The 21,656-nt window shown below is 44.2% G+C and overlaps 1 protein-coding gene across 1 annotated transcript in view; it reads right to left on the bottom strand.

The window, feature by feature from the left end:
- Positions 1–1,121: 1,121 nt before the first annotated feature.
- The window catches only part of LOC110333859 (cytidine monophosphate-N-acetylneuraminic acid hydroxylase), a 134,397-nt gene continuing 113,862 nt past the window's right edge, over positions 1,122–21,656 (bottom strand). Inside the window, exons 12-17 of the mRNA XM_021215615.1 lie at positions 12,972–13,112; positions 10,210–10,384; positions 6,378–6,494; positions 4,098–4,213; positions 2,333–2,429; positions 1,122–1,191 (exon numbers count right to left, since the gene is read on the bottom strand). Of these exons, the coding sequence (XP_021071274.1) occupies positions 2,354–2,429; positions 4,098–4,213; positions 6,378–6,494; positions 10,210–10,384; positions 12,972–13,112 (625 nt within the window). The 3' untranslated portion in view covers positions 1,122–1,191; positions 2,333–2,353. The remainder of the gene's footprint in view (positions 1,192–2,332; positions 2,430–4,097; positions 4,214–6,377; positions 6,495–10,209; positions 10,385–12,971; positions 13,113–21,656) is intronic.

Here is a 21,656-nt window from a genome sequence, read left to right as displayed (position 1 = left end):
TGCTCTGGCAGATAGAGCCCTCCTGGGTGGCCACCTTTCCTCTGGCAGGGAAGGTGCCCAGATGTCTGGAACCTGAAACAGGGTCGGTCCCAGAAGCTAGATTGTTCCTGTCTGTCCCAAAGCTGTGTAGCTTCTGTAGCCCACGCTCTTGCCAGTGCAGACTGGAGCCTGAGCAAACCAGAGCAAAGATGGCTCCCTTACCAGTTCAGGCTGTGAGAGCTCTCCCAGGCAGACACCTCTGCTCTGGCAGGGAGTCTTCTCTATAGATTTTAAAAATATTTGCTCCCTAAGATTATTAACCTGTGTTCTCATGAGCCATCAATCAAAGATCTATTGAACTATTAGAACCCCCCCAGGCTTCATTAATTGACACATTTCACAACAGAATCAAAGTCATTTCGGTTCAAGTGAGATGGGACCTTCAGGCTCCCCGGCCTGTGTTTGGGAAGTAGATGGTGCCAACAGCTCTCTGAAAAACTGAAAACATTGTCCTATAGCTGCCCAGGGCACAGATCTATGAAAGAACACAAGAGCCATTTTCACATTCTTCTCTCTACCAGCAGCATCTTCTCATTCCTGTTTTCTTTTAGTCTCCCCCGTCTTTTCCCCAGCCCACGTGTCTTCTCCAGCTTTCTTACCTTTTGCTGCTGGAGTCTGGTAGCTTTCCCTTCCTGTCCCTACTATGCTGGGACTCACTTTTCCTTTTTGTTAGGCTTAATTTCCCATGCAGAGCTCATTCTTGGCTTTCCTTGGTTCTCCTTGCACAAGAGTGTACATAGGATGAATTTGGGAGTATACGGGTGTGGGTATGTGTGTTTGGTGGAACCCAGGGCCTCATGCACTCTAAGCACACACTATGCTACTGAGCCACACCGGCCCCGATAAAAGTAGTTCTGAGTTCATCTATGCAATAATGCACACCAGGCACATACGTGAATATCCCTTAAATGTAGTGTTTGTCCATTGCCATTGTCCATAGAAACTTGTCTTCTTTGGCATAAACTGCTTCTGCGTTCAAGATTTAAGAACAAATTCTTGATTTGGGAGCATTGTTGGCCATCTCTGAATAAAAGATACTGCCAGTGAATAATGGTAGTTATGGCTGTGTCTATGGAAGTGTTTCCAGAAAGGTTTATCCAAGCAGGGGAGACCCATCTTGAATGTGCAGGCACCATCCTCTGGGCTGGGGTTCTAGATTGAATAGAAAGAGCAAGTGAGCAAGGCACAAACATTCATCTCTCTTTGGGACGACTGGGGCACAATGTGACAGGCCAGTCGCTGCTCCTGTCCTGCCTTCCCCAACACTGTCTGTTTGCCCAACTGTGAGCTAAGACAAACCCTTCCTTCCCTTGGTTGTTTTTGTCCGTTACTTTCTCACAGTTATGAAATGTGTTCTTTTCCTTCTCTTTTATAGGTGTGTATACCTATAGAATTATGCAGTGGGGGTGTGGCGCTGTGCATCAAGGCGCTTATACAAAACTGTCTACTTTGTACGTATATGCATGAACTTGTGCACGTGCCAGAGGTCCGTTCAGGTGTGTCTTCCTTAAGAGATGGCCTCCTTGTTTTGAGACTGGATCTCATTGGCTGGAACCCACTCCTTAGGCTAGGCTGGCTGGCCAGCAAGCCCCAGAGGTCTGCCTGTCTTCCTCTCTTCAGCACAGGAATGACAAACATGCTCCACCAAACCTGCCTTTCTGTATGGATGCTGAGGAGAAAACTTGGGTTCCCAGATGTACATGACAAACACTTTCCCAACCGAGTCATCTCTGTAGTCCTGACACTGTACTGGAGAAGCAAGTGTTAACACATAATCAATACAGAGGGTGGGCACTGGTGGGATAAATGAATATAAATGCGTGGGTCGAGAGCATTACCATTTCCACAGCATGTGGTCCTTTTGATCACATGTAGGTTGGAGCAAGCTTTGTAGCACAGCTAATGAGTCTCTATCTATGCCTGGCTGTGGAAAGGGCAAATCTGACTTGTGCCACAAAAGCAGATCTCAGGCTCAGTCTCAGCCATTGCTTTTAGCAATTCTCTTTCCCGGTTGTATTGTTCTCTCTCCTTTTGTACTCAGGATTTCTCTCCAAAACAGCATCTGTTTTCCTTAGCAGTCTGTGTCACCTCCACCCTTCTAAGCAGCCTATGAGCGGGTGATCTCACTAGTTTATATCTCTATACCTTTATATACTTATTCTTACACCTTGAGTGTTTTCATGTAATCTCTCTGTCATGATCCCCTGGAAGTCAGGTTTCCTGTAATTCAGGAGACAGAGCGAAAGCCATAGGATACATGGCTAGGTGTCTACCAGTCCCACATGGTGCTTACCCGGGACACGCCAGGTCCAGGCTAATCATAGTTCATTAGGAACGACTTCCAGTTGGGTGGCGTTAGAGGGAGTTTTATCTGAAAATGATTCCAAAACCTGCAAGAAACAAAGCAGAGACATGAGCTTTGAATGTCAAAGCCTTTTGCTTGGCCAGGAATTCTTTGGTGCCTGGTCTCAGCTCTCCCCCGAGGACAGTCTTGCCCTGCTGATTCAGTTACTGAATTTTCAGAGTCCCTTAAAACAGGACAGCTACCTGTCTGTTTGTGGTGAGCCCACTTTAAGGAGTTCCCATTAGTGAAAGTTACCTTCATACAAGATACACAAAAGCATCGTGTTGGAGTATTAGCGAAGGTGACCACACCCCCTTAGATGTAGGAAGGTGAACCTGCTTCCTGAAGAATGGCCTGGCCGATTGCTGAACTAGACTCAGAAATGGCACACACAAGAACTCAGCCCGAGAAAAGCATGGGGAACATGCCAAGAGATGCAGACATGACTCATTCAACCACTGTTTCAAATGGTAAGAAGCAGATTGTCTACACTGGCGTGACACTGAGATACTGTGGTATCGTCTGCCCCCACACCCAACAATATGTGACATGTTTTTGAAGACACTATATCTACTGAAGTATGGGTATGCAGAGATATAGGCCAGGAAGACACAGCCCTTTATCAAGAGTCATCCGGAGAGAGGGCAGAGGGAGGGGCAGGAAACAGATTTCACAGGAGGGACAATCAAAACCATTATGGCTATAACAGACACAGACACCTACGTTCTTTATATTTTAAAATACAATTTTAAGACACAAAGGGGTGGGGGCTGCGTGTGGTGGCTCACACCTGTTATCTCAGCATTTTGGAAGCTGAGCCAAAGAGGATCATGGGAGGTTTGGGGATAGCTTAGGTTATAAAAATGGGTTCCAGGCTGATCTGGGCTATAGAATGAGGGCCTGTCTCAACCAACCCAACCAAACAAAGGAAACCAAAATTGTAAAGGAAATAAGTTTAAAAATTTAAATGAATATTTCAATGTGCTCGCTAGAGGACTTTACTTAGACATTCTAATTTTTTTTAAAAAAATTCTACTCTAATTGGTTCATTTTGTGTATGTTTCTATGTGTGTGTGAATACATGCATGTGTGCGTGGTGTGTATGTGGAGGTTAGAGAATAACTTTCAGTAGTCATCTCTCTCCCTACACTGTATGTCCCACTGTGACTGAATTCCAGTCAGCAGGCTTAACAACAGAACCTGTTACCACTGAACCATCTCTGCAGCCCAGACATTTTAAATAATAGGACTTTTCAAAATAAATTTCTTCATCTTTTCAGAGGGCCAAGAGAGATAGTAAGATGACATTCTTTTTACTGGCCTCGTGCATATAAAGATAGAAGTCTTTCTCAGATTCCAAGTATGATCTTAATAATATATGAAGTTTCTGAGTATAAGCAAGCACAAATACAGTGGGTTATTCCTGTAAACCCCCAGTCTACAAAACACTGAGCTCAAGTTTTTTGTTAAAATGGAAAGCCAGATGTGATGTAAACCCAGTCTATGAGAGACGGTGAAGTATAGATTGTCAGGAGTTAGCTTGGGCTATAGAATGTTATGTTGTCTTAAAAACACAGAGGGAAAAGGATGGGGCCTCTCCTACCTCTGCTAACTTGGGGAACACAGTCAGCTACTGACTGTACTTCCCCGTACACCCCCTGTGCCCCATGCCCCTCCCCCATCACAGCATCAAGCATTCTCGGACTAGGCTTACAGATGATGGTATATATCAGGGTCCCGCTGCAATCGGGTCTGGAATCCAATATACAGATCGTCCCACAGCAGGCCGTTCTTCACCACGTACCTGATGACATCCACCCGGCTACGGATCTGAAATGGAAACACAGCAGCTCTCAGGGGGCCCTGGCAAGGTTCCGAGTCCATTCCCTCCTATCCTTAGAAAAAGTAGAGTCTCCTGCAGGCAGGTCACAGGCTGAGGACAGAAGGAGGGAGCCAAGAGTGCTGGGACAGAGCTGCGGAAAGCAGGGTGCGGAGAAGCTGGGCAAATCCACAGCTCAAATCCAGGGTAGAGCTTATGACTACTGCCTCAGTTTCTTCATCTATAGAATGGAGATTAAAGGTGACATTCCTCATAGGACTGTTGGGAAAACAAGCAAGTCTATGGCCAGAAACATGAGGTTATACACTAGGTGTTCAATAAATGATACTATTGCCAAAAGCAGCAGGCTAGCCGCCACCTGCCTCCATGTTCATGGAGCAAGCATGTGTGTCCAGCCTGCCAAAGGGCATGGCTGCCTTAAATCAGGAGGTTAAAGTCATTAGGGAATCCCCACCACACCCACTTAGACATCGCATGGCCACAACAAGGGATTTGTCGGAAACTGGAGCCACATGAAACATGTCCACATTGACTAACTCCCTCTCCAGAGACTCTCACTGAGCTCCCTTGGAGACCGAGATAGGACTCTGCTGTTGCCAGACTACTAAAATTTCCTCGGCTATATGCTGCTAAGGGAAGGACTTTGTTTTCTAATTCCTCATAGAGTGTTGGGGTTAAATGAATCTAAGTCAATGGACACCGACTTTGGAAAAGCCAGCTAGGAAGTAACCCTGTGGCTCGCTGATGCACTGGCTGGAAGGAGGTTAGATTTCCAGCAGGGAGCTTTCTTCATTCTCTGCTGATTGGGGATCTGTTGCCTATGAACACATTGAGCTGATACAGGAGAAGGGTCCTCAGCTTCAGGCCTTGTTTGTGAAGAACAGTCTCTCTGTTGGGTTTTCTGGTAGGTGGAGTTCCTGGGTCACTCTCAGGGCTCAGTCCTTGGTGTGTTTTGTGCTCCTGTTGCTAATGTGTTAGACAGGTACATTTCAAAGCACTGTTATTTTGGAAGCTCGGTTGAACCATTTGGATGGTTATGGGCCATGAAGGCTCACACGTTCCATTTGCTTTTCTGTGTAACCTGGTTTGACGTTTACCTTCAGAGTTTGGCTTGCTCCTTAGCTCCGTATTTGAGGTATATAAACCATTTAGACTCATTTTATGTCCATTGCTGGGCAGTGATAGGATAAATAATGTCTGCTGCCTAAGGCTTAAGGAGTGGACCTTTGCTGAGGGATAAAGATCAGAATTCTTAGAGAGGCATCTGACTTCACTGAACCTTAGGCACACTCTCTGGAGATCTCTATTACAACTCGTGGAGGTTTGAGAAATGGCGATTCTTCACTATTTTGAGAGAATGCATGCTGACTAGTCCTTTTAAGTTCTCCCAGGGCACCTTGGAGTGATAGAACTTTTAATTGGATCAGTTTTACTTTTGACAATTGGCTTAGGAGAACACTGGAAATGTCTTGACTATAGCAAAGGTCTTCTTACAGAGTACCTATCTGAGGTTCTCCTGGACACCGAAGAGTCCATGAAGTACCCAGGAAGAAAATCCACCCCAGTTGTAAGAACTCTAAAAGGCTGGTTGGGTGACTAGAACTTCATGATGATAGAGAGATGTAAACCATAGTCAAAACCATCCTAGGCCATCTTCAGCTCCTTTAACAGCCAGCCATTGGCCACCTCTGTGTCTGAGCCAACATTCCCTTCCCTGTCAGACAAAACCTTTGGAACGCATCAACTTAGCAGACCATGAGTTTCCATCAACTCCAAAGCTAAGAGTGTCATTAGAGAACCTGTGAAGAGTATAGTGGAGCGTTCCCCTGCTTTTCTGTGACCTGCCGACCCGATGTTCTCTTTGGAAAATCCCTTAAGACTTTACTTCCTAAATCATCTCCACATTGCAGCATGTAGAACCTGGAGCAATCCTTACTCGTGTCCCTAGGTCACGGTCACTCATATCTGGTTCTAGGATAAATCATGTCTTACTTATTTTGAGCTGTGTCTCTGAGTCAACAGAAGGAAGTGAGGTGGGAAGGGAGGAAGGAGGAAACAGTGATAAAGACAGGAAGAGAAGGAAGGGGAAGAAAGAGAGGACAGTGTGCAAGCAAAGGCGAGGAAGGGATCCCCACCGGGGGGGGGGCTGCTTACTTCTTCATAAGGATGCTCCCGGCTGGGTCTCTCTTTCGGAAAGGATAAATCTAGAAAGTCCACCAGATAGTCGTACCCTCCAGGAAAGGGGCTGAAATCTTCATCTGTTTCAATCATCTGTGCAAATTACAGGGCAGCAAATGGAAGAATATTCATCAAGTGGCGGAGGTCTTTAAGAAGTTCTAAGAATATGGAGATCTTAAACACTTAAAAGAATAGCAGCGAATTGAAATACCTCGTCATCTTCCTCCCTCTCTCCCTCCTTTCCCCCTTCCTCCAGTCCAGCCTCTCTCCCGAGCTGACAGCTTTTCGTTCTTCCATATCAGCAAAACCGCTTCCCCTGACTGTTTGAACTTCAGTAGCACAGGGCATTATTAGCAACGTGACAGCAAGAAGCGCCAGAGGCTTCCAGATAGGGGAACATAAAATGTGGGATATGTGTCTCACAGCATATAGCAACTAAACAGATAGATATACATTCATTGGGCCAGTGAGACAGCTTAGCAGGTAAAGGTGCTTGCGACCAGGGCTGGCCACAGGAGTCCAGTGCCTGGAACCCAGATGGTGGAAGGAGGGACCTGACTCCCACGAGTTGTTCTCCGACCTCCATACACTCACTATAGCACAAACACACATACACACAAACACACACACACACACACATACATACATACATAAGTGTAATTTAAAATTTTAAAGAAATATAATCATCAAAAATTTTAAAGATATCAGTTTCAAGCTGATTACCCAAAGTGAAAATATCATTCAGTTTCCCAGGGCTTTGGGTTTCAAAGATAATTAGTTAAATAGTTGAGAGTTACTCTAAGTACCACCATTTTATATTATTTAAAACAATGGTCTTATACATTTTATTCTTTTTTGTCATTAAAAGAAGAAGGTTTGAATGCCTCAAATATAGAAATCATCTCATCTTGAAATAACTCATCCCACAAAGAGGGCGTGTGGGGAGAGCTGGCATCTTTCACCAACACGCACACGTTCACACAGTGTTTAGTTCATCATTGCCCAGGGATGAACACTGACAGGTTGGCATGAAAAGCATGTTTCTCGAGAACCAGGACTTTGGAATACAGAAAGTGTGACCTGGTATTGATTCTCAGGGGCTGCACAGCAAACTGGGGATTGGTCCTCTCTGGAGAGCAGCCAGTACCTGTCGGTGCCTGTGAGTGCTGCCCATATCCTATTGTCATCCAAGACTGCTGCTTGTACAACCCTAGGCACCAGGCATAATAAGCCAGGTGTCGCCAGTGATCCATTGCCCTGACCACTGCCTACCACAGGCCTCTTTTTCCTCTTGTGCCCCCCTTCTGCTAAGTTTGACTGTTGGCATCCTAGGTACTGAAGCCAGGGTCTCCTGCATACAAGGCATGTGCTCTACACAGAGCTGCATCTCCATCCCGCTCTGCTTTTGGGGCGCCTTGAGAAGCATACAGCCTGAGCTTCTGGGTTGCTGCTCTGCACATGTGCGCTTGCTGAGGGCCATGCAAGGAGGAATGACAAATGGCTTTAGCACTCATGGAATGTGGTCCACTGGCTACCACAGCCACATGAATGAGCCTCGGTGTGGCGTGACTCTGGGGACCATGTGCCCTGAGGACTTCACACTGTTACAGAGCTCTGCTCTGCTTGCTGCCTTCATGTCTCTCTTCATCTAAGAATTCTATGAAAACCTTAAGGGGGCTTCTGGTCCCTCACTGGGCAGTATCTCTGGCACTCACAATAATGATGCTTGATCTCTTTCAGGCATTGTTGCCAGAGCAGATTAATGATTCAATTACCACCCTAGGAAAGAATGTAGAGACATAGATAGTCAGCAATGACCACCACTACCACCCTTAGAAAACATTTGGAAAAATAAAATTGTTAGGAAAGCTAGGTTGAGATGTTTTTACTACTGTCTCTGATGTAGAGAACCTTAGGGAACCATTTGAAGTTCAGATAAGCACAGGCTTAAGAGATAAGCAAGGGACATTTCAAGGTCAGGGAACAAGAACAATGGCAGCCTTGGATGACACAACTCTCACTGAGGCTGGACTGGTGACCATTGATTTCTTATCCTCATTTTTGCCCTCAGCTTCCTGAAATGATTTATCAAGGCTTTCTGATGAGTAGATATGCAATCTGAGGATTTAAAGTAGACATGACTGATTTTTATATAAAAGTTTAGAGTTGTGATTCTTTTAAGAGTCTTACAAGATTACTTTTAAAGATAAATAATAAAATAATCTCTCCCTTTTTGAAAATGTAAATTGCTGCCTGCCAGTAAGAGAAACTGACTGAGAAAAACCATCTTGCTTGCTTACACTTTGTTAATCTATAACAAGTTGCTCAGTTACAAATGTATGTGGGTTTGGGGGAATAATTTGTTTTCTTTACTTGTATTATGTAATGTTATTTCTTATAAAGATATTGGGGAACACATTGTTTTTTCATAATCATTCACTAGAAGAAAAAAAACGTAATCACAATGTAGTTTTATACTGCTTGCAAAATTTAGCAGGGATATATAAACTATGGAAGAAAGAATAAAGTATGCGAGCTGGAACATCATCCCTCCCATCCATCAACTATGTATGTGTGTTTGTGTGTGTGTGTGTGTGTGTGTGTGTATGTATGTATGTATGTATGTGTGTAAAGTTTGTGTGAATGGAGGTTGGGTCATTGTTCTTTCCACTCATCAACTCTGTATATTATGTACATATGTAAAGCTTGTCTGGGTGTGTGTTGGAGCATGCTCCACCCACCAATTGTGTGTGTATATATGCATGCATGTAGATATATGACATGCTTGTAGCCTGCTTGCATTGCTGAGCTTTGCTTTAACCATTCTATGTGAATGTCTGTCTGTAGGTCTGTATGCATGCATGTATGTGTTTATGTATGTCTGTATGTATGCATGTATGTATATATTTTTGTGTATAAAGTTATTGGACTTTGCCTTTTGCTTCATCTACTTGGTGTGTGTGTGTGTGTGTGTGTGTGTTTTCTCTTTCCTTCTCTTTTTTGCTGACCCCAAGAAGTTAAAAGAGTTCATAGTTTTTCTGCTGGCCACAGGGAGTGCCAGCTGAGTAAATTAAATTTTGTTCCCTCAGAGAAAAGTCTGCTGAGTAACTTCTCCAATCACCAGCTACCTTTGACTCCAGCCCCTGTAGGTGCCGGGATCCACTTCCCATTAGCCACTCTAGTGCTGACCCTCAACGGCTGCCTGCCTCAGCTTACCCACCACATGAATGCCAAAGCTGGTAATTAGCTCGGGGGCTAATTCAGCACCCATGTTTGCTCCTGCCATTTTATGCCATTTGGTCCTCAGCACTGTTGCAGATAGGATTTAGTGGCTTCGGCCTCACACTGTTCCATTGATACCCCTCTGTGTGGAGTCCACTGTATAGCCTCACAGTTAAGCACTCCTGACATGTCAGACAATGTACAAGACAGCCACAAGGGAGCAGGGTAGAGAGGTAAATAAAGCACATGTGGAAAGGAAATCCTGGGAGCAGAAGGGTACAGAGGACAGGGTTCCAGGAGATGGAAGACCCAACCAAGTCAAAGGATAGATGGAATTGCTACAAGGTACCTGTTTTATACTGTGATTTAAAAGAATAATTCGTTGTGATAGGAGAGAGAAAATACTGCAAAAGCTAAACTGAGCTGTCCTTAATGGCCCCTTCCGTTTCAAAGGAGAGTTATTTACCACATGGCCTGTCTATCCTCTGCTGGACAGTTTATACAGCTTCCCGAGTGCTAATTAGTGAACAAACTAGAAACTAGGCGATTCTAAAGATTTCCAAATTACAAGAGAGTGGAGGCATACCCTGACCACCAGGTTGTAATTCTTAAATCCAGCCCAAGTGAAGTACTCTTTAATCCAGGATGAATGACAGAAGATTTCATCTCTGACAGCAGAATTCAAGATCTTCAGGTATGGGCCAAAGTCCCAGGCATCCTTGTAAATCTTTGTCCCCTCTGGAGGCTCCACAATGCCCTTGCTTAAAGACACAAAGATGAGGTGGGGTGGTCAAAAAAGCAGTGAGGCACTGAGATAGTTTTCAGAATCCTTTCCTAGCCTAAGCCACACCGTTTCCTATACGCTATGCAATAGGCAAGGCTCCCAAGTCGATCTCGTTGACTAGTCTTGTGTGTATCTGGAGATCGAAAGGCACAAGATCCCTGATTGGGACCCTTTGCTCCAAATTACTAGGTGATGGAGATGTTGAATATGATCTGCTTGGACCGACTTTGTGGATGTTGGCACTGAGATGCTTCTGCATCTCAATTAGGAGAGGGATTTGGTAAAAGAACAGAGGGGAATCGAAGCATTTCCTACTAGGAGTGGGGGGATATCCGGTTTGGAATTTTCTGTAATGAGCTGCCTTTGATCCAGTCCTGTCCCTATAAAGTGGTCCCAATGAACTCACTGGTTCACCAAGTTTGTACTTGAGTGGGTCTGGTTCTTTGGTCTGTTAATGTGTCCTTCTGGGTTGAACAAATGTTTGTTAACATCTCCAGTAAAGGTCAGGCCATGTGGTACCCAACAAATATTTCAGCATACAAATGACTTTCACCTATAGTATTTTGTGCCTTAGGTATACTATGCTCTGGCTGTTAATCAAACTCCGGCTTGCAGACAGATGTGTATTTTTATCCTTCAATCCAGCTAGTTGTACAAACAGTCCTAAAGCTCTGTTCATCCTGGGGAGATAGATCCCTATGTGGAATATAGACTTTTGGATCTTGAAAAAGTAATATGGTATGAAGTAAACAAGGAAATGTCTAAGGAAGCAATCACACCCACATCTATTAAATATTTACAAGCAATAGTAGACACCTGTCTTCTCAAAGCTTCACTTTGAGTCTATCATGTCTCCAAGGTAACAGAGGCACTTTTACTTCTGAAATACATGCCCAGTCTCCTCTAGCTCCTTGCCTGGTGTAGTGGCTATTCCTGGTTGTCACCTTGACTATATTTGGAATGAACTACAATCCAGAATTGGAAGGCTTACCAGTGACCCTAATCTGGAGGCTGGGAGATAGAAGTTTCTGATCTGGATCTTGGTATGGAGATCTTGAGGCATAGTGGCTATGGATTCCAGAAGATTAAGGCAGGGAGATCTCTGAGTTCAAGGTCATCTGGGATTAAAGGTGTGGTGGCACACACCTTTAATCTGGGCTATACCTTCTGCTGGAGACCATATAAGGGCATTGGAAGAAGGGAGACTCTCTCTCACTCTTTCGAGACTCGCTGTCACTCTTTTGCCTGCTTGCCACGTGGGACTGAGCAACTGCTAGATCCTTGGACTTCCATTCACAGCTACTACTGAACCATTGTTGGGAATTGGACTGCAGACTGTAAGTCATCAATAAATTCCTTTACTATATAGAGACTATCTGTAAGTTCTGTGACTCTAGAGAACCATAACTAATACACCTGGGATCTCGTCCTGTGAGAAGCCATAGCTTGCCCCCTGGCCTCCTGACAGCAGAGGCCTAGTTTTAGCTGCTTCTCTAGAGCAATCTCCCCGACAAAGCCGCGGTGTTTTTTGGAAGCACAGCTCAAGACTGACCTTCCTTTGTTCTGTCATTTTCTGTGGCTCTCCTTACCTGCAGGACAGGTTCAAAGCCCTGAGCTAGGAGGCCCTGGTGACCCTGGCCTCCACGTGGTATCCTTGCCTCCTCCCGCCTCCACTCATCAGCTCTGAAGTCAGGCCTGGGAGGGCTCCCTGAGGACCCAGGCTTCTTCCTAGCTGTGTCCTCTGAACTTCTGGCACCCAGAACCAAAAGGTCTCAATGAGTCATCTATGGACCAAAGGTGTTCATGTACTAACTTTATCTTTATTCAATGTCCTTCCCTTCCCCAGCCAGGCCAGCTGCCCCAAAGTTCACTTCCTGTAAACTCTGCCCTTCTATATGTGGGGAGAAATTTATGACTGTGTGGCTCAGGCTGTGTAGTTACAAAGCTATAGGCCTCTTGAGTCAATGTTAGCTCTGTTGGAATTGTGTTTCCCTGCTTGATATTGTGAAAAGTGCTGCTAATTTTATAGGTCATTCTTGCACTGAGGTGAAAACTAGCTTCGGAGACATCCAACATGGGTGCTGGCATTGAACTCTGGTCCCCTGTGGTAGCAGCGGATGCTTTGAACTACTGAGCCATTTCTCTAGCCCCTTACCTTTTACTCTCTTTGGGGGTGATGAAAATCACTTGAGCTATAGTAAAGGATGAAATGCTTTGGAAAGCTGTCTGACTTGAGTGATAATTATTAGTCATTATTTAAATAATAAGACATATTCATTTTTCTTAAGTCAGGGTCTCAAATAGTACACTTCAGTCTGATCCTTCTGCCCCAGCCTCCTAAATGTTGGGGTTACAGGTATATGGTAGGCTGCCTGGTTCTAAGATTTCTACATTTAAAAGTGAGATGGAGGTTTTATCAGATAAGGAGCTTAGCATGTTACTTGACAAAACTTAACGTTATTACAGAGTAGGGACCTGTGGCAAGTCAGGAAGAGAGTTCTTTATCATAATATTCAAAAAATTATATAAGGTGTTTTTACCCCCCATAAATATGGAAGCCGAACCTGTCTGTTGGGTCCTTCAGCATTCTGCCAAGGTCGAGGACAGCGCCAGGTCGTGGGGTCCATGTCACCACATCAGAGTTTTTCCTGATAAGATTGTTGAGCTGATTTGGGTCATTTTTGGTGTTTGTTTCCTTAATATACCTAAGAAATAGGAGTGTTCCCAGATGAGAAAGTTTATTCTCCAGTGTGTGTGGCAGCAACAGGAACATTTTGGTTTATTCTTTCATCCCACTTTATTCCAAAGCCCCCTCCCCACGTACTTAAGAAAAATAAAGACCGTATCTGGGCTATTGTCCCTAATCAGTTGAGGAAGTACATGTCTTTCGTTTTTTACGTACAATCAGGTAGTGATTGGAATGAAGTGAGAGGAGCCATGAATAAGCAGAGGAATTGCACATAAACAGTAATTGCACAGTCAGACTGAATATCAACCGGAATGAAGACTGAGTGGCTACTACTTAGAAGATGTTATCCTAAGTGCTTGATATGAACTTATCAATGCTTCACGAGACTGCTACTGTCACTGCCTTCATTTTCTGTAGAAGGAAGCAAAGACTGCACACCACACAGCCTGCACGGGTTCAAACTACAGACAAAGCCCCAGGGTTTCTCACCAGCTCTCAGAATAATGTCTGAAAACCCGCTGCATTCAAAACCATTAAAACGGTACCCATTATCCTTAGGGCTTGCTGCCCAGCCCAGCAATGACAGACTGACTCCAAAACACAGGTGGATGGCACCTGAAGAATGACACTCAAGGTTGACCATGGCATCCATGGTCACATACATGCACATGCTGCACCCTCACACATATGTATGTGTGCACACAGAGAGAAGGAGGACAGGCAAAAGGCAAGACAAGACATTTTTAAATTTCTGCTGCTTACAGAAGAGCAAGTATCCTCAATTATAGCCATTCCTGAAACCTGCTTCCTTTTCTTTTCTTCCATTTTCTTTTCTTCCTCTTTCTTTCTTTCTTTCTTTCTTTCTTTCTTTCTTTCTTTCTTTCTTTCTTTCTTTCTTTTTTCTTTTTTCATAAAAGGTAAGGGCTCTACCATGGTCCTACGTCCTTAGCTCAAGATCTAAAATTTAATTGTGCTAGTAATCAAAGCTGGGCATGCCCCAAATCAAACTCCAAGCCACCATCTTTCTCAAAAAAACAAAACAAAACAAAAAACCAAAACAAACAAACAAAAAACCCAAAAAACCAAAAAAAAACAAACAAAAAAACAAAACAAAACCAAAACCAAAAAATACCCCCCCCTGCTCCCCCAAAAAAACCAAAAAAAACAAACCCTGTAACTTGTTAATTTCCACATCATACTGACAGTGGTGTTGAGACAGAAAATGATTGAGTCAGAAAAAACGGATTTGTCACTGTGATTCACCTGATGGTGGATAGATATTAATACTAAAGAGAATTTGGCTTCCTTGACCTGCAGGTTGGTTCTTTAGACCTGATGTTCAGTCAGAGTGTTCAATAGAGCATGAATAAGCATCTCTTGTATCTCTTTTCTGAAAACACCATCACTGCCCTTAAAAGGCCCCATGGCTTTGTCTTGTTCCTGACACCAGCATCTTCTTGTTGCTTCAGTTCTGTGTGTGTGTGTGTGTGTGTGTGTGTGTGTGTGTGTGTGTGTGTACCTGTGAGCATGTGCCTGTGGAGGCCAGAGGTAGACATGTGCATCTTCTTCCACCTCTCAACTGAACCTTTTGGGACAGGGTCTTTCACAGATCTGGAGCTCACTGATTGGCTAGGCTGGCTGGTCAGCAAGCCCCAATGAGCCATCTGCATCTGACTCGCTAGTACTGGGATTACGGGTGTGTATGACCAAACCTAGGCTTCACACGGCTGGCTGCTAGATGCTAACGTAGGTCCTGGTGCTTGTGTGGCAAGCGCACGACTCCCGAGCCACCTCCCCAGATCTTCAAGTCCCAGAAAAGCAGCTCCATCCCTTCTGAAGCCCACCGAGGCTTCCCTACCGCAAGGCTCCGCCTCCTGAGCGGCTCCGCCTCCTGAGCGGCTCCGCCTCCTGAGCGGCTCCGCCTCCTGAGCCAGGGTACTGACTGTCCACCACTCTCTCCAAAGCACAAGTGGTAGCTCACAACCTTCCATAACTTACTGAGACATTTTTGTCTCTTTCTCTAATAATAATAATGAACTGCTCACATAATGGAATCGTAGCTTATACTTACTTTCACCAACAGCAGTGTGCGGAAAGTCTGAGTATCTCCTAAATAAATACCCACTTCCTCTAGTTCTTTTTTTGTTTGTTTTTTGATTTTGTTTGTTTTTTTCGAGACAGGGTTTCTCTGTGTAGCCCTGGCTGTCCTGGTACTCATTTTGTAGACCAGGCTGGCCTAGAACTCACAGAGATTGGCCTGCCTCTGTGTTCTGAGTGCTGGGATTAAAGGCTTGTGCTGTATATAACACCCCGCCCTCCAGCTCCTATAAGACCCCGTGATTTCAGTTACTTAATGTTTCTTTCATCCGAATTCTCCTTCACTTTCCGCCACCATTCACCATTATTTCCTGGGTAACTATAATAGCTTTAAAATTGGTCTCCAAATCAATGTCTTTCCGTTTTTTTTTTGCCTTTCCCACAATATGGACTCACAGCCTGCCGACTAATGATGGCCGTCTTCCTCACTAGACTTCACCGGGATCCCCAAAGTTTCTGGAAAGCCCCCAGACTGTTTATCATTGCAGACACCGCAGTTCCGTCTGGGTCCCTCACTCCTTTCCTGCTTTCCTCATAATGTCCCCTGCCCCAGCCCTTAGGCTGAGCTGCAGACTCTTCTCTCCCTAAAATCCATCCTCTATAGGGTCTCCGTACATAGCTCACAAGGGCCTGGAATTTTCCGTGTAGACCTGGCCTTGAACCTTTGCCAGTGCAAACCTTCTCCTGCCTGTGCTCTCGAGTGCTGTAGTGTGCCGGGTGTGTGCTACCAGGACCCATCATAAACTACAGCGTCTCAGCTCAGCACCTTTTTACCTTTTCTGGACAGACATTGTTGCGGGAAATATTAAAAAATGACCAGCAAGTTCCCGTGCTACTGTCGGCAGCTCTCTGCCCTGTTGTCCTGCCGCCTCTGTCTCTAGCTAGCCCCTGCGGTATCCCCAGCTCCGGTTCGCCTGTCTCTGAATCATCCTGTCTGTCTACTCGACTTGCTCTCTGCCTCTGTTTCTCTGTCCAATCATAGGCCTCCTGCTGCACTAATATTTCAACAGATTGGACAGGGAAAATCCTGCCACATTATATGGTCTTTAAAAATAGTTTTCACTAGTCCAGAAGGCATCTGGTCTCTATCTTAAATCCATGGCATTTGCTACCTGGTATTATAATTATCTTTTCTTCCTACAAACTAGAATTCTGAGGACAATTATTTTACCTCTAGTCATCTGTGCCATCCTGTCCCTTGCTCCCTGTGTCATTCTGTCCCACACCCCACCCCTCTACCCTCCATTCTCCATCTCTGGCTCACCCCTACCACTACTTGAGCTCTATGCTACTCCATACACAATATGTCACAGAAAGCAAAAACAGCACTGACCACACCTTAGGCCACTCTTACTGAAAAAAAAAAAAGAAAGAAAGAAAGAAAGAAAAAAGAAAAAGAAAAAAAAAGCATTTAAGAGCGTCAAGAAATCTAGATAGCATCGACAAGGATATAGAAAAGAAGAAACCATCAATAACAAGGCACACTGGGTAGTTTCAGGGGCCACATGGTGAAAGATAGGTATTGGCAAATTAGTCCATTGTATCTAATCATGAAATCCTAAGTGTTGGATGCCTGGGTTTGACAAATGTTGGTAGAACCAGAACCTAAATCCTGTAGCACTGTCCCCTCTGTGTAGCTGTCACCATGCAACAGGAAATCAAGGGCCTTTCTTGCGTGATTATTGCCATGAAAATTTATCTCTGAAACTGGCTTCTTTATTACTCAGTGAAATCATAAAAACACAGACCTGATCACTCCTGTCTGAAGGTGAGCCACAACTTTGCCGTGTGAGGATAAGCTGTCTGTGTCCCCTTACCCCCAAGTCCTAAAATGTTATGTTCTAAAATTGATCTTCATGGAGCAGAGGGACTTTCATTCATAAAGTCCCTGCTAGAATTTAGTCACCATGTGTGACAACTGTCACCCACACTATATATATATAACAACAACAAAAAAATTATAAGAGCAGAATTTAAACATTGGTAACATTTTATTTAGCATTTAAAATGATAAAATTAAACCAGACATGGTGGTGAATAGTTGTAATCCCAGCACTCAGGAGGCCAATCTGGCCTGCAAAACAAGATTCTATCTCAAAAACGAAAAGGTAAATGAAAATTAAAGTAAAATAATAAGATGTAATATTATGTTCCAAATACTACAAAACTGGTATTTATTTTCTCAAGAGATCGTGAGTTCTATGAAATATGTATTTTAGCACATTTGTTTGTGTTATAGATATGACTTAAATATTCTATTTTGGCTTTAGGGTCTTTTTAGAATCATTATGTCTGAAAAAATATGAAACATATATATTCTCAGCATGGAAGTAGGAATAAAATTGTCTAGGGAACTAATGGAAGGGAAAGAAAGGAAAGGTGGGAGCACAGAGTAAATATATGCAACATGCAGCTATATTCTTGTTTTTATTAGATATTTTCTTTATTTATATTTCAAATGTTATCCCCTTCCTAGTTTCCCCTCCTAAAATCTCCTATCCTCTCCCCTTCCCCCTGCTCCCCAACCCACCCACTCCCGCTTCCCGGCCCAGGCATTCCCCTATACTGGGGCATAGAACCTTCACAGGACCAAGGGCCTCTCCTCTCATTGATGACCGACTAGGCCATCCTCTGCTACATATGCAGCTGGAGCCATGAGTCCCACCATGTGTTTTCTTTGGTTGGTGGTTTAGTCCTAGGGAGCTTTGGGGGTACTGGTTAGTTCATATTGTTGTTCCTCCTAGGGGGCTACAAACCCTTTCAGCTCCTTGGGTACTTTCTCTAGCTCCTTCATTGGGGACCCTGTGCAGCTATATACTTTTAAAAATAGAGAAATCTTTAAAGGAGAAGAAAAGAGGGTGATGAGATAGCTCAGCAGGTAAACGCACTTGCCACAGAAGCTGCCAAGCTGAGTTTAACACCTGGGACTTCCACTGTAAAAAAGAACTGACTGGTGCAGGCTGTCTTCTGACCCCCTGCCATTAAATAAACAAATATAACTGTAATTTTTCCTTTTTAAAGAACAATCACGTTTTCCTATCCGAAGTCAGAAGACAGGTGAGCATGAGCCAAAACCAACAGTCCACGTGGATGAAATGTTATAAAGAAATCAAATGTTTTATATACTAGCTTAAAACTTACCAAGTTGCCTTTTGTCCTTTAGATTTTTAAATATACTTAGATTCAACTGCTTTCATCTCTGTGGGAATCAGTCCCATGGGTTCTTAGCCACAAGTAGATTTGTGTGAGCCCCAGTCAGAATCATTCCCCAAACTTTCTTGCATTAGGCTTTATTGCTTACTGACCTCTCATCTCTTAACTATAGCTGGTCTGTGTTTCATTCCTATGGATTTGTGTTTTTAATTGCTCTACAATCCACATCATAAGGTTTATAACCTTTTGAAACTGCATTCTCTCACTTCACAGTGCCTTTTAGATTTATTCATCTGGCATACCATAATGGCAATTACTATAATAAACCAGAAGGCATAACTCATAAAGATGTTCTATCTGGGGATTTAGTTACTATGATGAGGGCTTGGAAGCAGATAAATTGTACGTTAAACTAAGCAAGATTTAAATATTGGTAAAATTGTAGTTAGCCTTTAAAGTGATAAAACTAAGCTAGGCACGCGACAGACCTGTGATCCCAGCACTCACGAAGCTTAGAGCAGAGGTTCACAGACTTCAACTCGTGGTTTCACAGTTTGCATATCCGTTCTTGTGGCATGTGGGTTGTCCTATAGTTTTATGTGAATAAAGACTTGAATTCCTAAAAAGCGAATGTCCAAAAGTGGAAACGCTAGACCATATAAGAAGGTTAGGTTTAAAGTGGCTTCCAAACTGCTTCCAGTGTGGCTAAGCAGTACTAACTGCAACACGGAAGAACGCTGTTCACCCTGACAGCAATGCTGCGCTGCGAACTCTTAGTGCCATTGTGGCTCCTGCAGCTAACCACCTTACCATGACTCATTTGCTATCTAAAAGTCTCCCTGGCATCCTGCTCTCCCTGCCCACAAACAAACAAAAGCCAACAACTACAACAACCACAACAATAACAACAACAACAAAAAAAACAAACAAAACTGAAAAAAAATCAAAAAGAGTGTCACAGAACTGAACAGAGAATTCTCAGAAGAAATGCAAATGATTAAGAGATAGTTCTAAAAAATGGTCTAAAAAGCTGTCAGGGAAATGCAAATTACAACTATATTGAGATTTCATGTCACTGCAATAAGAGTGGCTCAGAGTAAGAGGACAGATAGACGTTGGCAATGGTGTGGCCAACAGGGAACCCTCATAGTGGTATAGCCACTGTGGAAATCAATGTGCTAGAAATAGATCTATCACGTGATTCAGCTACACCACAAAGTTCACTATCCATTCATCATTTGGTGGATATCTACTCTATTCCCATGTCCTAGCTATTATGCATAAAAAAGCTATGAACATGGATGAAGGTTTGTGTCTCTAGAAGGAAAGGGAATTCTGTGGGAATGCACAGTGTAAGGAGAAAAAGCAGAAGGAAAGGTGAGGGAGGATCCAGTCCTAGACTCAAGAAGATAAAAAACTTAAAGAAAAGCCTGATGCTAGTTGGAATAAAGGGAGTGATGACCTCAGGGCAAGACCCCACAAAAATACCCATGGAAGGAGTTACAGAGAAAAAGTGTGGAGCAGAGACTGAAGGAATGACCATCCAGAGACTGCCCCACCTGGGATCCATCCCATAAACAACCACCAAACCCAGACGCTATTGTGGATGCCAACAAGAGTTGCTGACAGGAGCCTGATAAAGCTGTCTCCTGAGAGGCTCTGCCAGTGCCTGACAAACACAGAAGTGGCTGCTCATAGCCATCCAATGGACTGAGGACAGGGTTCCCAATAAAGGAGCTAGAGAAAGTACCCAAGGAGCTGAAGGGGTTTGCAGCCCCGTAGAAGGAACAACAATATGAACTAACCAGTACCCCCAGAGCTCCCTGGGACTAAACCACCAACCAAAGAAAACACATGGTGGGACTCATGGCTCTAGGTGCATATGTAGCAGAGGATGGCCTAGTCATTCAACAATGGGAGGAGAGGCCCTTGGTCCTGTGAAGGTTCTATGCCCCAGTGTAGAGAAATGCCTGGGCCGGGAAGTGGGAGTGGGTGGGTTGGTGAGCAGGGGGAGGGAGGAGGGGATAGGGGGTTTTCAGAGGAGAAACTAGGGAAGGGGATAACATTTGAAATGTAAATAAAGAAAATATCTAATTAAAAAAAATCCAATAAAAAAGAAGACCCCACTCCACTAAGCTTCCAACTCTAAAGGAATCAAAGGGGAGCTTCAGAAGCGACGGTGACCAACAACAGAAAGCCGGTGCAGATGTATTTGAAGGAGGGGCCGAGTTCCAGCCTACCAAGCAGCAGAACTTGGCAGCTTCAGCGACATGGTTCTGGCTTTAGAGGCAAGGATACGAGAAAGGGTTGTGGAATCTCCTGCTGCGGCTAAGGAAAGCAGCTGAGGCCAGGCATGTATCCGGGGTGTTCCTGCGTGGTGATCCAGACAGGCCATCGTGTGAAGCCATGAGGATGAAGCCCAGCTGCTTTTAGGACTTGCATTCTTTAGCCTGGCGCTCCCTCACCACGATCCTCTCTCTCTCCTTTGGGATAGTCATGGATATTCTGTACCACCATATGTTGGAAGTGTGTGATTTGCAGTTGGATTTTTATTTTATATAGTCGGTTACAGTTAAAGATGGTTATATAAATCGCAGACGAGACTCAGGAGTTTTAAACCACGTTGGGACTGTAAAAGTCTATAGGGCCTTTGAACATGGATTAAATGCATTTTGCATTATGATATGGCAATAAGTCTATGGGAGCCTGGGAGTGGAATATGGTGGCTTGAGTAAGAATGGCCCCCATAAACTCATATATTTGAATGCTTAGGCACCGGGAGTGGCATTATTTGAGAAGAATTAGAGTGCATGACTTTGCTGACGCAAGTGTGGAGCATATGGCTGATGTAAGTGTTGGAGAAGCATGTTCCTAGGTGTGGGCTTTGAGGTGTCTCTCTCGTTCTCTCTCTGCCTGCTTGCATACCTGAAGACTGGAATGTAGCCCTCAGCTGCTTCTCCAGTGTCATGCATGCTGCTGCGCTCCCTGCCATAATGACAATGACTAAAATCTGAAACTGTAAGCAAGCCCCCAGTTATGTGCTATTTTTTTTTTTTTAATAAAAGTTGTCTTGGTCATGATGCCTCTTCAGAACAATAGAACAGTGACCAAGACAGGGCCCATCATGGAAGAGGGACAGAAAGATTATTAGAACCAGAGGTTGGAAAGGACCAGAGTGAAAGCATCTTCTGAAAAGTTACTCCCACAAACTCACAGCGGCTGTGGTTACCTACCCAGTCAGTCAGTCAGCGTGCGGCTGTGGTTACCTACCCAGTCAGTCAGTCAGTCAGTCAGTCAGCGTGCGGCTGTG

This window comes from Mus pahari, chromosome 16, assembly GCF_900095145.1.
Source record: "Mus pahari chromosome 16, PAHARI_EIJ_v1.1, whole genome shotgun sequence".
In the NCBI taxonomy this organism is placed as follows: Eukaryota; Metazoa; Chordata; class Mammalia; order Rodentia; family Muridae; genus Mus; species Mus pahari.
The sequence above is the reverse complement of the archived record's forward strand: the minus strand, read 5'-3'. Positions and strand labels throughout refer to the sequence as shown.